Below are 15599 nucleotides of genomic sequence, written 5' to 3'. Positions count from 1 at the left end.
GACCCCACAGGATGGACTCTGACACGCAAACACACACACTAGCATTGGCTGCATGTCTCATTGCTGTGATTGTAGAGAGAGCAGAGCTGAGGTAACTAGTGCAGAGTAAGGTCAGAGAGACCCTGGCTAGCTGCTGTGGCAAAGGCCAATGAAACACAGCAAATGTACAAGACAACTGTCACGGTACTACTTGACTGAGTGAGGAGCACTAGGTAACATAATGTTCTACTACAGGGACTACAGGTGGCTAGCTAAATCTGGAAAATGTTAAAGAAGTATCCATTTGCATTGTTTAGGGCCGATTCATTTATTTTGTTGCCTGATTATTTTTTTTCTCCCTTTCACCAAATTCCGTTTTCTTTTTGTTTTTCCAGGTTTCAGTTTTTCCCAATTTTTGTTTGCTCTCAAATTAGCTTTTAAAAATGGGTCCATAAATCTAAGCCCTGTCTAAACTGGGGGGGGGGGGGGTGGGTATCCTACTAAACTACATGTAATTGTTTTTAGCAGGTACCAAGGATCATTTAGCTATTTGATTTGGCATTTTAAGACCCCTTGAAGTATTCCAAAAATAATAATAATTGTATTAAAAAATATAATATATATAATCTTTTTATTTATTTATTTATATATATATTTTTATTTATTTATATATATATTTGTATTTATTTTATTATATATATTTGTATTTATATATATTTTTATTTATTTATATATATCATTTTTATTTATTTATTTATATATATCTTTTTATTTATTTATATAACAGATTAATATATATATATAAAGATTAAATAAGTTTTTCATTTGGCCTTATCTGAGAGCTATTAGAACCCCATACCATTTTTGGGGTATTTTATTAGGCACTAAATCCCCATTAGCTGTTTTAAAGCAGCAGCTCCTCTTCCTGGGGTCCACATGAAACAACGACAACAACATAATACAGAACATCATTAGACAAGAACAGCTCAGGGACAGAGGGACATCAATTTTAACAAATGCAAAGAATAACAGATTAACTCCATGGAACAACAACCCCCCCCCCCAAAAAATAAACTAAAGTAAGTTTGTTCTGAAGTGTCTGTCCTATATCTGAGAGATAAGAAAGATCAGGAACCTTCTTTTTTTTCTCTTTTTTTGTTGTTATTTAACCCCATAGTTTTGGCACTAAAGTCACCATATATAAACTTGTTTTTAAATCTTGTACCGGGGGGACCTTTCAGAGTCTTGTGAGGCCTGTGGATCACAGATGGATCATCACTCAGTGCAGCCCTAAAATATCCAATATATATACTAAAAGAAATCTCTGAATTGTGCTGCCGGTCTAAATGCTGTCTGTACTTAACAGATAGTTTTTGACAAAGCCTTTCCATCTACCTTGACTGTTTTCATTGCTAACAGTAGACGCGGGGGCATTCTCGACGTGCATTCTGTTCTGTGTTATGATAAATTTGGGCTAATAAATGTTCAATACATTAACCTGGTTTCCTACGAAGTCCAATATATTATTGAATTCCTTTTATTTTTTTTGATGATGATGATGATGATGATCATGTTTGTGTGGATTCCGTCCGTGTTCTCTGCATCGCAGATTTTATAGGGCCTTAAATTGCGTCCCTGTACAAAGCAAAGTAACTCTACTTAATCCATCCTGGTTTGGACGTCCATCCAGCAGTGTTTTCCCGTTCAGATCCATTCAGGCGTCGGCTTGCTTCAGTTTGGCTGGCGCCTAGACGAACCGAACGAGTGTGCTCGCATACTCCCTTAAAAAGACCTTAAAGAAAAAATCGGCCAATAGTACGGTTTGTCCGTTTTTTAAAACGCCGTCGCCCAGTATACATTTCCTCAAAATAGTGCAAATTAATCTTAAGAACTCGAGAAATCTGTCATTAATTTTTTGGGGGGTTTTCTGCGACAAGATCTTAGTGTGTTTTGATGCAGTATTTTTCGATTAAAAATGTTGCGTGATAACGAGTCCTCTTATCGTTGAATGACAACAAATACTTTATTGAAGAATCCCTACTGTTGGACCCATCACCGACGAAGGGGAGTTGAAGGGGAGTTGAAGTCTGCTCCGAACTTCAGCTTGCGTCCAGGAAAAACTCACCGAAGTACAATACTAACAAATACGTCACAAAATGTCGTCATGTATGCTCGAACTCTACTGAACTGTTTCAGGCTGGGAAGCACGCAGACGCCTTAAAACGATAAATGTTGAGCTAGGCTTGACCCTCGGATCGCTCTTCTTCCCCTGTAGATCCATGAGACCATAGAGACGATCAACCAGCTGAAGACCCAGAGAGAGTTCATGTTGAGCTTCGCCAGAGACCCCCAGGGCTTCATCAACGACTGGCTGCAATCACAGTGCCGGGACCTCAAGGTACACACACACACCACACAGACAGAGAGAGGGGTACTTCTGGGCTTTATCAGTGGCTGGCTGCGGTCACAGTGCAGGGAACTCAAGGTAACCTAACAGGAAAACACCTCATGGGACCACACAGACAGAACTGAAGAAGGGGTACTTCAGGGCTTTATCAGTGCCTGGCTACGGTCACAGGTGCTTTTCTGGAATTCAAGGTAATCAAACAGGCCCAAAACACCTCCCTATGGGATGTTCATTAAGGTAAACTATGAACTGAACTCTGTGAACTGGTGCTTCAGATGAAGAAAAGGCCCAGATTGTGTTTTCTTTTGCAAAGCATTTTGCAATGTTATGTGTACAGGCCTCTTTTCTGAAATTACAAGGTAAATCAAATGGCTCTCCAGTGCTGCCCAGTTACTGATTACACTTTACTCCCATCTGGGTCATGTTCATTAAGAAGAAAATGCATTGAAATTAACTCAAATGGAGAGGTACTACTTGAACTTGTCCAATAAAAACACAGATTGTTGTTTTCTTTTGCAAAGCATTTTGCTCTGTGTTTTACTGAACATGACCCTTTCCTTGTGTAGTAATAGACTGCCATAGTTAGCCGTTAGCACTAGCTAACTGCCATGGATGTATGTTACTGCCGTTAGCACTAGCTAACTGCCATGGATGTATGTTAGCCGTTAGCACTCGCTAACTGCCATGGATGTACGTTGTTAACTGCCCGTTAGCACTAGCTAACTGCCATGGATGTATGTTAACTGCCCGTTAGCACTAGCTAACTGCCATGGATGTATAGCACTAGCTAACTGCCCGTTAGCACTAGCTAACTGCCATGGATGTATGTTAGCATTAGCTAACTGCCGTGGATGGATGTATGTTAGCCGTTAGCACTAGCTAACTGCCATGGATGTATGTTAGCCGTTAGCACTAGCTAACTGCTAACGTTAGCACTAGCTAACTGCCATGGATGTATTTTGGTCGTTTGCACTAGCTAACTGCCATGGATGTACGTTAGCACTAGCTAACTGCCATGGATGTACGTTAGCACTAGCTAACTGCCATGGATGTACGTTAGCACTAGCTAACTGCCATGGATGTACGTTAGCACTAGCTAACTGCCATGGATGTACGTTAGCACTAGCTAACTGCCATGGATGTACGTTAGCACTAGCTAACTGCCATGAATGTACGTTAGCACTAGCTAACTGCCATGGATGTACGTTAGCACTAGCTAACTGCCATGGATGTACGTTAGCACTAGCTAACTGCCATGGATGTACGTTAGCACTAGCTAACTGCCATGGATGTACGTTAGCACTAGCTAACTGCCATGGATGTATGTTAGCCGTTAGCTGTTCCACATTTAGTGTTTTGTTCAGCTGATTGTTGGAGGAGGACCAAACACCACACTGACTGGACTGCCAATGACAACGAAACCAAGGGGTGAATCTAGCTGAATCCAGTCCAAAGTTCATGGATATTTCTTCCCCCCCCCCCTGAAAATGCAGCCTTCCGCATGGTTACCTGGCACCCAGTAACCTTAGTTGTCCTTATGCAAGAACATGCCAGAGTGAATGAAGATGTGTTTTATGAAGCCTGTGGCACGCTTCCCATTCGAAACAGTTTGGTCATATACTATGTCGACAATTGTTACGTTTTTGTTCGTTTTGATGTTCTGCTGTTTTTTTTTTGTTTTCCGGGTTGTTAGAGCACACAATATTATTTATTGAGGAAAGTCTTAAGTTTTTGGTACCTGAAGTCTACGCTCATTCGTCTGTGATTGGCCAACAGTAATACTCCTAGTTGGAGTGGCAATGCATTGTATGTTTGCATTTTCAACGAGAGACAGATTTATCTTAGATTAATTACGACTATTTTGAGGAAGTGTATACTGGCTATGTTGCTACGGCGTCTCGAGGGACTAACATTAATATTGCTGCTTTTTGTTTTTTCAAGCCAAGTTATTTTAAGGGAGTCCTGCTAGGAGCAAACCAAACCTAGTATGCTTTACACAGAGATGGTCCCAGAACGGTCTTTTTGACCACAAGATAGGGTTGATGTTGCCTTCTTGCCACAGGTCCACCCCTGGTAAAGATATTTCCGATCTCAATAGAGTTTTACTTGTATGAAAAGATAAATATAGATGACATGCATGATGCTTTTAGTGCGTCAACAACAACACATTATAGACTTGTAGACTTTCTAATGGAGTGTCACTAAAAGTTTAAAGTTTCTAATGTGTTTCCTAATGTGATAATTTTTTTTACAGACTATGACTGATGTTGTTGCGAACCCAGAAGAAGAGAGGAGAGCCGAGTTCTATTTCCAACCCTGGGCCCAGGAGGCCGTGTGTCGCTACTTCTACTCCAAGGTAACGTCCTCACCTCTCTCCATTCTGTGTGTCGCTACTTCTACTCCCAAGGTAACGTCCTCCCCTCTGCCACTCATTCCCCATGAAGGGTCATCATTGCTGAGTCATACCACCTGGTTTTTCTGCCCTACTAAATACTAACGATCATTATCTAAGGGAGATGTTTAATTATACTTTATTTTGCGGTACTGTTCCCACTGCTATTTACCTAATATTACCTGCTATTTACTTATGTTTCCTGGTATTTACCTGGAATTGACCTAGCATTACCTGCTATTTACTTATGTTTCCTGGTATTCACCTGGAATTGACCTAGCATTACCTGCTATTTACCTAGCATTACCTGCTATTTACTTATGTTTCCTGGTATTTACATGAATTGACCTAGCATGACATGCTATTTACCTAGCATTACCTGGAATTGACCTAGCATTACCTGGAATTGACCTAGCATTATCTGGAATTGACCTAGCATTACCTGGAATTGACCTAGCATTACCTGGAATTGACCCTAGCATTACCTGGAATTGACCTAGCATTACCTGGAATTGACCTAGCATTACCTGGAATTGACCTAGCATTACCTGGAATTGACCTAGCATTACCTGGAATTGACCTAGCATTATCTGGAATTGACCTAGCATTACCTGGAATTGACCTAGCATTACCTGGAATTGACCTAGCATTACCTGCTATTGACCCTAGCATTACCTGCTATTGACCTAGCATTACCTGGAATTGACCTAGCATTACCTGGAATTGACCTAGCATTACCTGGAATTGACCTAGCATTACCTGCTATTGACCTAGCATTACCTGCTATTGACCTAGCATTACCTGGAATTGACCTAGCATTACCTGCTATTGACCTAGCATTACCTGGAATTGACCTAGCATTACCTGGAATTGACCTAGCATTACCTGGAATTGACCTAGCATTGCCTGCTATTGACCTAGCATTACCTGCTATTGACCTAGCATTACCTGGAATTGACCTAGCATTACCTGCTATTCCTTTCACTTATAACACATGCTCTAATCTGTTCTATCGTGCTCTATGAAATTGAAAATTGGATTACCATTTCTGAAATGTAATATTGTTCTTTGTCTACATTTTTAATCTCTTTAATTTTTGTGTTTCTTTAAAATGTATTTCAGGTCCAACAGAGGCGTCAGGAGCTGGAACAGGCCCTGGGAATCAGAAACACCTAGACAAGATTATGTCAAAGAAAAGCAGGTCAACAGAGGAAAAGAAGTGGCTGTTCTCTCTGGGAGGACGAAAAGAGAAGTTTGGGGCATTCGTATTTATAAATAAAACGCTTTAGATAAGACATCTTAGATATAGACTGCTTTACTGCTGATGGTAATTGTAGGATATATTTTAACATCAACTAGCAGCTGTTATGGTTATGTATAAATGTTTGATTGCTACTTACTTTTTTATATTTGTCCCATTGTCCCACTAAAATATATTTTGACTTATTTTCTTTCAATGGTCTCTTCTCTGTTTAGCCCCCAAAGCATGTATTTTCTGTGCTGAACTCTCTCACAGGTCTTGAATCTATATATTCAGGCCTAAGTGAGGTTGAAATTACCCCCAACTAAGTATTGATGCTACTTCACAATAACTAATATTGGGTATTTTAAGTAAGGGGCTTAAATTAAAGTTGTAACATTTGGCTAAGGTGAAAGAGCATTGGGTTAATTTTAAATGCTTGGGACTATCTATCTACCCCGCTCTGAGTCCAAACTAACTCATAACTGATCAGGTGACACTACCTACGCACACTACCATTCTGCCTTTGGTCTGGAATTGATATTCAGTGTTTGTTTGGTATTGATAGGGTTGTGTGAGTATTCCGTGGCCTTTTATTGCCTCGCTGGTTGTTCCTTTCTTACCGAGGATTATTTTAAATGCTTCTAGAATGTTGTGTACTTCCAAAAATTCTACTTTTAGAATGTTGTGTACTTCCAAAAATTCTACTTTTAGAATCTTGTGTGCTTCAAAAAATTCCCCCTATGAACACTTCAAAGGTAATGACAGGCAAGGCTGTACAATGTTGTGAAACTTCACTATATTGGTTAGTTAATCATTTAAGTGGCCTTTTCATTTTAAGCTATTTTGGTGGAGCTTTGTTTGTATAAAATAAAAGTTTAGAAAGTATGAAGTCTTGTTTAGTTAGAAGTAAAGAATATTAAGGAAGTAGTGTTTAGTAGTAATTGCCTCAAGTCGATCGATCTAGTTTTGTAAATAATGAACAGAATAATCTGATGTGAAGGGGAAAATGTCTGTTTTTTTAAAGGACATACCATCAATTTGACTAATTTGTCTTAATGCTCCGTTTGCCCAAGACGTCCCCCCTCAAGTGACCCCAATGGTTTAATCGAGAATATTCTCTATAACCTAGCAGCAAGTTGCAGTTGTTTGTTGGTCCTGTGTGGAAGAGGGAGAACGTTTTTAGGCTTCTACTGTTCTCTGTTCAGATGAATTCCTCTGGGTTTTCCTTCTTTATTTGTTAGTGTGCAGAAGCTATCAACACCTTAGGAAGAGAAGCGTAGAGCTGGGTTCACTTTTTAGCTGTGACATTCACGAATCTCAGCTTTTTTGCTAGCATGGTAGACGGCTTTAGGCTTGTAGGTATTTCTGTTTAGATATGACATGTAGAGGATGTAAGAAGCTTTATCGTTGTGCTCAATTCAGTATCTGTTCAGTAAGTTCATTTAAATACATATATTTTCAATGGGTATTTTTATTTTATTTTTCCCAATATTGAGTGTAATTTCAATCAACGTTCTGATTTCATGCTGAATTGACCCCAAACCTGTAAAAGGATGATACTGTTCACTGATTTTTAAATCTTCAGACATGAATTGTATTTTTTATTTCATGGACCAAACCTATTTTCTTCCTGTATGTTTTGAACCTAATAAAGGATATCGTCAATGATAACTTCTCGGTTGTGAATTCATTATTTAAAGTTGAACAATTTGATGCACAAACTGGCATTCTTACCATTTTAAAGATGTTACCTACCTAGTGCTCACCTCAGCATCACCGTTTAGTTCTGTGGGGTGATGCAGGAGAGGGTATAGTATAACAACCAGGGGGACGATCTGGTCATTGACCTGCAGGTCAGCATATCGTGTTCATAGGATAAGGAGTTTAGACATGATAGATATTGCTTCACCAAACTTGTTTTGCTCTTGACATTATCCTACTCATTCTTGGTCAGACTCACCTCTCCGAACATTGAGGTGTGCTAAAGGACACGATGTGAGACTCCTTCCTAACGCAACACATTGTTCCTAATGGGATTTAGAAGTGGTCCTCTTCCTGACCGCGCTGACCAATAGCTACGAGGGGGCGTGACCCAGACGGTCTGCTAGACCACGTGTCAGGTATAAATACATTTCGTCTCGGCTTCAAACGCGTCTCGCACCAAGCACTTCAGGAGAAGCTTCAGACACCGTGGACTAACTATCGCACTGTACATCATGGCACCCAAGAAAGTATGCATCATTGGCTCTGGCAACTGGTAAGCATTTTTATATATTAATTAATTCTAAACATATTTAGCTCTTTCTGAGCTGATGATGCAGAATGATCTTAATGTACACGAGAGGGCAGTTTTTGCATGTCAGCGGTTTACAATGCCTCACTTAAGGGACTCATTTGGGGCGGTGATCACACTGTGAATCTTTGGATCGGTTGCGTATCATGTTTTAGGTCGTAGAATTGAAGCTGTGAGTGTATCGAGTTAGTTTTTTTTGCTCGATGTGATCTCACCAGAAAAAAAGATGACAGTTTGAAAGATAGGCCTACAGTAAACTGCTGTTATCCTGTTCGTGTTAGATTTACCCTGATTAACTTGTTGCTTTATTAAGACCAGTAATAATAATACGATTTGTAATTGTCTCAATTGGGCCTATGGTGATAATGCAACATAACTGGAGCAAATATCAGAATTTAATTTATAATCTCAATAGAGTTGATTTTATCTAATAGACTTGCTGGATTATTGACGTTTCAGCCACATGCAGAATGCAGTTCCACTCCTTATAGTTTCTCACTCACACAAGGGCTGATCGTATCATATTATGTGATGAACTTGAAGGGTGGTGGTGGTATGTCCAGTAGCTGTGCTGCTATTTCTATTTTTTTTATGTAACCTTTATTTATTTAACTAGGCAAGTCAGTTAAGAATACATTCTTATTTTACAATTACGGCCAAACCCTCCCCTAACCCGGACGACGCGAGGCCTAATTGTGCGCCTCCTATAACAACAAACACTTTGAACTGCTGCACTGCAGAGCCTTGGATTGACTTCCTCGGGAATGCTCTTATGTTCTCTGAGGTTGTGTTGTATTGTGTTGTGTTGTTGTGTAGGCTGACTAGTACAATGGGGGGAAAGTAGCTGAATCAATATAGAGTTGTCTGATCTTTAAAATAACTCTTGCCTCTTTGATTGACGTAAAATAATGTTTGGGTAATCACTACTGTGCCATTACACTCGTTAGGTGTGGTTTATATTCATTATAAACGGTGAATGTTAAATTATTGACTCAATAATAATTTGAGTCCACTTTTTAAGAATGAATTATGACAATTTTCTTCCCTGATCTCTCTCCAGCATCTGGTACATAAAATGTGGTGCTAGAAAGCTCGACATCCTAACATCTCACTTGCTAGCCTGTTTATCTCTCAACGTGGGATTACCTCACTGGGTCTTGCACCCGGAGTCATTTCTCTAAGATCCTAAAATGTGGAGAACACGAATGAAACAATATCATTGTTTGAAATGGACACCTTTTGTTCCACATCTACAGGGGCTCGGCCATTGCCAAGATTGTAGGCGTCAATGCAGGAAAGCTTGACGTGTTCGACACGACAGTGAACATGTGGGTATTTGAGGAGACAGTGAACGGACGTAAACTCACAGAGATCATCAACACAGACCATGAGAACGTCAAGTACCTGCCTGGACACAAGCTTCCCCCAAACATCGTAAGATTCATTGGGGCGGCAGGGTAGCCTAGTGGTTAGAGCGTTGGACTAGTAACCGGAAGGTTGCGAGTTCAAACCCCCGAGCTGACAAGGTACATTCGTTCTGCCCCCTGAACAAGGCAGTTAACCCACTGTTCCTAGGCTGTCATTGAAAATAATAATTTGTTCTTAACTGACTTGCCTGGTTAAATAAAGGTAAAATAAATAAATCAATTCATTTTAGACATTCAAAATACTCTGGGGGAAAAAATTGTATATTAATAATTTTAGAAGTAACCCAGAACCAAATCTCAAATCTAACATAATGTTTATTTTTACAGTTTTACAGTTTGTCACGATAGAAAACACAACAATGTATCACAACAATGTATCACCTTTTCGGTTCAATAAAAAACAAATTTGATTATTACCTGATTATTAACAAATCATTACCTAATAATTTATTATTACCAACTGTTAGATTTTTAGTCTGCCACACATCCACCCGATGAATCTGTCTTCGCCCATGTAGGTGGCTGTTCCAGAGGTGACGGATGCCGTGAAGGGAGCAGACATCTTGATCTTCGTTATTCCACACCAGTTCATCAACAGAATCTGTGACACCATCAAAGAACACATCAAGAAGGATGCTGTGGGCATGTCTCTTATCAAAGTGAGTGGTTTTTGCTTTCAGGGCCTGTTTTGAATAAAGCCAGCAGCAAACCATTACCTTTTTGAAGGGCAAACTTCTGATTGAATTTACAGAATTTAATACTGCTGCTTCTGATTGTTGTTTGTTGCTGTAAATAGGACGATGAGGCCTACATTCCTGGTGATCGGTTGTTGTAGGATGTCGATGAGGGAGATGATATGAATAGACGTATCCATGGTGATCTATGTTTCAGGGTGTGGATGAGGGGCCAGAGGGGTTGAAGCTGATCTCTGATGTCATCAGAGAGAAGCTGGGCGTCACCATGACGGTGCTGATGGGAGCTAACATAGCCAACGAAGTCGCGGAGGAGAAGTTCTGCGAAACAACAATCGGTAAGGGGTGTGTGTTTGGTTGTTTAGAAAAATAGAACACCGTATATCTCTGACCATTAAAATAGTATGTCAATGCTTTTGTGCTACATAAGTAAAGATCTATGTATTTCATCATTTTTTTATTTTTATAATTGTTTTAATTTAATTGAACCTTTTTATTTAACTAGGCAAGTCAGGTAAGAACTTATCCTAGGTAAGGAATACCTAGGATAGGATAAAGTAATCCTTCTTCCCCCCTTAAAAGATTTAGATGCACTATTGTAAAGTGGCTGTTCCACTGGATGTCATAAGGTGAATGCACCAATTTGTAAGTCGCTCTGGATAAGAGCGTCTGCTAAATGACTTAAATGTAAATGTAACATATTCTTATTTACAATGACCGTCTAGGAACAGTGGGTTAAATGCCTTGTTCAGGGGCAGAACGACAGATTTTTACCTTGTCAGCGGAGCATTTCAATCTAGCAACCTGGCCCAACGCTCTAACCACAAGGCTACCTGCCAACCCCAGGTATGGTATTGAAGATATTTTTCACGTGTAATAATTATCCATGTTTTGTATTCGTCACACAGGGTGCAAGAACAAAGAGTGGGGCCCCATCCTGAAGAAACTGATGCAGACCACGAACTTCAGAGTTACCGTGGTGGAGGAAGCTGATGTGGTAGAGATCTGTGGCGCTCTCAAGGTGGGCCTTTAGTTACGCAGGAAGTAGAGGTAGTAAAGTGTTATAATGTTCCAACCGGAATGGGGAGGCAGGGTAAGCCGTCATTGAAAAGTAAGAATTTGTTCTTAATTGGCTTGCCTAGTTAAATAAAGGTTGTTGTTTTTTTTTTTATAAAAAAAATGGAAGGAGGAAACAGACACTGAGGATTTAAGGCGGAAAAATGCTGTTGATGGTGTGTGTATTAATATGTGCTCAAACAAAGGAGTGTAATGTACCGGACATGTTTCAGTCATGTTGACCATCGTCAGAGAATCTTTTTAAGATAAATAACTTTTTTAGATTTCTATTTACAGATGAGATCGTAATGGTTGAAAACGATCTCTTCTTCTCCCACCCCAGAACATAGTGGCGGTAGGAGCAGGGTTCTGTGACGGCCTGGGCTTCGGAGACAACACCAAGGCGGCAGTAATCAGACTCGGACTGATGGAGATGATTGCCTTCGCCCGGATATTCTGCACCGCTGGGACCGTCTCCCCCGTCACTTTCCTGGAGAGCTGTGGCGTCGCCGACCTCATCACAACTTGCTACGGCGGACGCAACCGTAAGATCGCAGAGGCCTTCGCCAAAACCGGAAAGGTGCTGTGAGGAGTGTGAAAGAATTTGTCTTACCCATTGTCGTCGATATTCTAAATGTTAAAATGTCTCTCTCTCTCTCTAAAATATATATATATATTTCATCTCTCTCTCACTCGGTCTTTGTATTTGTGTCTCCCTGTGTAGACTATTGAGGAGTTGGAGAAGGAGATGTTGAATGGTCAGAAACTCCAGGGTCCGGCCACTGCAGCTGAAGTCAACCACATTCTGAAGAAGAAGGGCCTGGTGGACAAGTGAGTTACATTTGATGAGTTTGCCTTCCGAATCTTCTGAGAGTGAGTTATGTTCTTAATTGATCATCCAATGACATGTAATGACAAACCACCCTTATAACCTTTTCACACTACTGAGCCAAACTGAGCTGATACATTAATAGAAAATGACTCAAGTAAAAGTGAAAGTCACCCAGTAAAATACTACTCGAGTACAAGTCTAAAAGTCTTTGGTTTTAAATATATATATCTTTTTTCACCTTTATTTAAACCAGGTAGGCAAGTTGAGAACAAGTTCTCATTTACAATTGCGACCTGGCCAAGAATAAAGCAAAGCAGTTCGACAGATACAACAACACAGAGTTACACATGGAATAAAACAAACATACAGTCAATAATACAGTAAAAACAAGTCTATATACGATGTGAGCAAATGAGGTGAGAAGGGAGGTAAAGGCAAAAAAGGCCATGGTGGCAAAGTAAATACAATATAGCAAGTATAACACTGGAATGGTAGTTTTGCAATGGAAGAATGTGCAAAGTAGAAATAGAAATAATGGGGTGCAAAGGAGCAAAATAAATAAATAAATAAATACAGTAGAGGGAGAGGTAGTTGGGCTAAATTATAGATGGGCTGTGTACAGGTGCAGTAATCTGTGAGCTGCTCTGACAGCTGGTGCTTAAAGCTATTGAGGGAGATAAGTGTTTCCAGTTTCAGAGATTTTTGTAGTTCGTTCCTGTCATTGGCAGCAGAGAACTGGAAGGAGAGGCGGCCAAAGAAAGAATTGGTTTTGGGGGTGACCAGATAGATATACCTGCTCGAGCACGTGCTACAGGTTGGTGATGCTATGGTGACCAACGAGCTGAGATAAGGGGGGACTTTACCTAGCAGGGTCTTGTAGATGACATGGAGCCAGTGGGTTTGGCGACGAGTATGAAGCGAGGGCCAGCCAACGAGATCGTACAGGTCGCAATGGTGGGTAGTATATGGGGCTTTGGTGACAAAACGGATTGCACTGTGATAGACTGCATCCAATTTGTTGAGTAGGGTATTGGAGGCTATTTTCTAAATGACATCGCCGAAGTTGAGGATTGGTAGGATCGTCAGTTTTACAAGGGTACTTAACTATCAGAAGTAAATGTAATTGCTAAAATATACTTAAGTATCAAAAGTAAAAGTACAAATAATTTCAAATCCAAATTCAAAACCAGATGGCACCATTCTCTTATTTTCTTTTAATTTACGGAAAGTAAATGAAGCATCTGAGTTTAGTGAGTCCTCCAGATCAGAGGCAGTAGGGATGTTCTCTGTTTAGTGAGTCCTCCAGATCAGACGCAGTAGGGATGTTCTCTGTTTAGTGAGTCCTCCAGATCAGAGGCAGTAGGGATGACCAGGGATGATTTTCTCTGTTTAGTGAGTCCTCCAGATCAGAGGCAGTAGGGATGAGTCCTCCAGATCAGGGATGTTCTCTGTTCAGTGAGTCCTCCAGATCAGAGGCAGTAGGGATTTTCTCTGTTCAGTGAGTCCTCCAGATCAGAGACAGTAGGGATGTTCTCTGTTTAGTGAGTCCTCCAGATCAGACGCAGTAGGGATGACCAGGGATGTTCTCTGTTTAGTGAGTCCTCCAGATCAGAGGCAGTAGGGATGACCAGGGATGTTCTCTGTTTAGTGAGTCCTCCAGATCAGACACAGTAGGGATGACCAGGGATGTTCTCTGTTCAGTGAGTCCTCCAGATCAGAGGCAGTAGGGATGTTCTCTGTTTAGTGAGTCCTCCAGATCAGAGGCAGTAGGGATGACCAGGGATGTTCTCTGTTCAGTGAGTCCTCCAGATCAGACACAGTAGAGATGACCAGGGATGTTCTCTGTTTAGTGAGTCCTCCAGATCAGACACAGTAGGGATGACCAGGGATGTTCTCTGTTTAGTGAGTCCTCCAGATCAGAGGCAGTAGGGATGACCAGGGATGTTCTCTGTTCAGTGAGTCCTCCAGATCAGACACAGTAGAGATGACCAGGGATGTTCTCTGTTCAGTGAGTCCTCCAGATCAGAGGCAGGGATAGGGATGTTCTCTGTTTAGTGAGTCCTCCAGATCAGACGCAGTGGGGATGACCAGGGATGTTCTCTGTTTAGTGAGTCCTCCAGATCAGAGACAGTAGGGATGACCAGGGATGTTCTCTGTTTAGTGAGTCCTCCAGATCAGAGGCAGTAGGGATGTTCTCTGTTCAGTGAGTCCTCCAGATCAGACACAGTAGAGATGACCAGGGATGTTCTCTGTTTAGTGAGTCCTCCAGATCAGAGGCAGTAGGGATGACCAGGGATGCTCTCTGTTCAGTGAGTCCTCCAGATCAGAGACGGTAAGGATGTCCAGGGATGTTCTCTGTTTAGTGAGTCCTCCAGATCAGAGGCAGTAGGGATGTTCTCTGTTTAGTGAGTCCGCCAGATCAGAGGCAGTAGGGATGACCAGGGATGTTCTCTGTTTAATGAGTCCTCCAGTTCAGAGACAGTAAGGATGACCAGGGATGTTCTCTGTTTAGTGAGTCCTCCAGATCAGAGGCAGTAGTGATGACCAGGGATGTTCTCTGTTTAGTGAGTCCTCCAGATCAGAGGCAGAAGGGATGACCAGGGATGTTCTCTGTTCAGTGAGTCCTCCAGATCAGAGGCAGTAGGGATGTTCTCTGTTTAGTGAGTCCTCCAGATCAGAGACAGTAGGGATGTTCTCTGTTTAGTGAGTCCTCCAGATCAGACGCAGTAGGGATGACCAGGGATGTTCTCTGTTTAGTGAGTCCTCCAGATCAGACACAGTAGGGATGACCAGGGATGTTCTCTGTTTAGTGAGTCCTCCAGATCAGAGGCAGTAGGGATGACCAGGGATGTTCTCTGTTTAGTGAGTCCTCTCGATCAGACACAGTAGGGATGACCAGGGATGTTCTCTGTTCAGTGAGTCCTCCAGATCAGAGGCAGTAGGGATGTTCTCTGTTTAGTGAGTCCTCCAGATCAGAGGCAGTAGGGATGACCAGGGATGTTCTCTGTTCAGTGAGTCCTCCAGATCAGACACAGTAGAGATGACCAGGGATGTTCTCTGTTTAGTGAGTCCTCCAGATCAGAGGCAGTAGGGATGACCAGGGATGTTCTCTGTTTAGTGAGTCCTCCAGATCAGACACAGTAGGGATGACCAGGGATGTTCTCTGTTCAGTGAGTCCTCCAGATCAGAGGCAGTAGGGATGTTCTCTGTTTAGTTAGTCCTCCAGATCAGAGGCAGTAGGGATGACCAGGGATGTTCTCTGTTCAGTGAGTCCTCCA

At 41.4% G+C, this 15599-nt stretch overlaps 2 protein-coding genes and 1 long non-coding RNA gene across 5 annotated transcripts in view; 2 read left to right on the top strand and 1 right to left on the bottom strand.

The window, feature by feature from the left end:
• The window catches only part of LOC118378666 (SWI/SNF-related matrix-associated actin-dependent regulator of chromatin subfamily D member 1), a 50814-nt gene extending 43122 nt beyond the window's left edge, over positions 1–7692 (top strand). The window contains exons 15-17 of the mRNA XM_052526376.1: positions 2255–2377; positions 4641–4742; positions 5901–7692. Coding sequence (XP_052382336.1) covers positions 2255–2377; positions 4641–4742; positions 5901–5954 — 279 coding nt within the window. The 3' untranslated portion in view covers positions 5955–7692. The remainder of the gene's footprint in view (positions 1–2254; positions 2378–4640; positions 4743–5900) is intronic.
• On the bottom strand, positions 4750–5873 carry LOC127932058 (uncharacterized). 3 transcript variants are annotated; one of them, XR_008143806.1, is made up of 5 exons: positions 5717–5873; positions 5622–5674; positions 5465–5537; positions 5264–5358; positions 4750–5064 (listed from the first exon to the last, which is right to left on the bottom strand). It is a non-coding gene; the product is annotated as an uncharacterized LOC127932058 (long non-coding RNA). The 3 variants fall into 3 exon arrangements; XR_008143805.1 differs by having other exon boundaries at positions 5465–5600; positions 5643–5674; XR_008143807.1 differs by lacking the exons at positions 4750–5064; positions 5622–5674 and adding an exon at positions 5148–5189 and having other exon boundaries at positions 5275–5358; positions 5465–5569; positions 5675–5873.
• A 432-nt stretch (positions 7693–8124) lies between the features above and the next one.
• LOC118388195 (glycerol-3-phosphate dehydrogenase [NAD(+)], cytoplasmic-like) overlaps positions 8125–15599 on the top strand; it is a 10312-nt gene continuing 2837 nt past the window's right edge. The window contains exons 1-7 of the mRNA XM_035777013.1: positions 8125–8278; positions 9571–9748; positions 10260–10400; positions 10633–10771; positions 11342–11454; positions 11833–12069; positions 12214–12320. Coding sequence (XP_035632906.1) covers positions 8238–8278; positions 9571–9748; positions 10260–10400; positions 10633–10771; positions 11342–11454; positions 11833–12069; positions 12214–12320 — 956 coding nt within the window. The 5' untranslated portion in view covers positions 8125–8237. The remainder of the gene's footprint in view (positions 8279–9570; positions 9749–10259; positions 10401–10632; positions 10772–11341; positions 11455–11832; positions 12070–12213; positions 12321–15599) is intronic.

Source organism: Oncorhynchus keta, chromosome 10 (genome assembly GCF_023373465.1).
Source record: "Oncorhynchus keta strain PuntledgeMale-10-30-2019 chromosome 10, Oket_V2, whole genome shotgun sequence".
NCBI classification, from domain to species: domain Eukaryota; kingdom Metazoa; phylum Chordata; class Actinopteri; order Salmoniformes; family Salmonidae; genus Oncorhynchus; species Oncorhynchus keta.
This window is presented reverse-complemented; position numbering and strand designations above follow the sequence as displayed.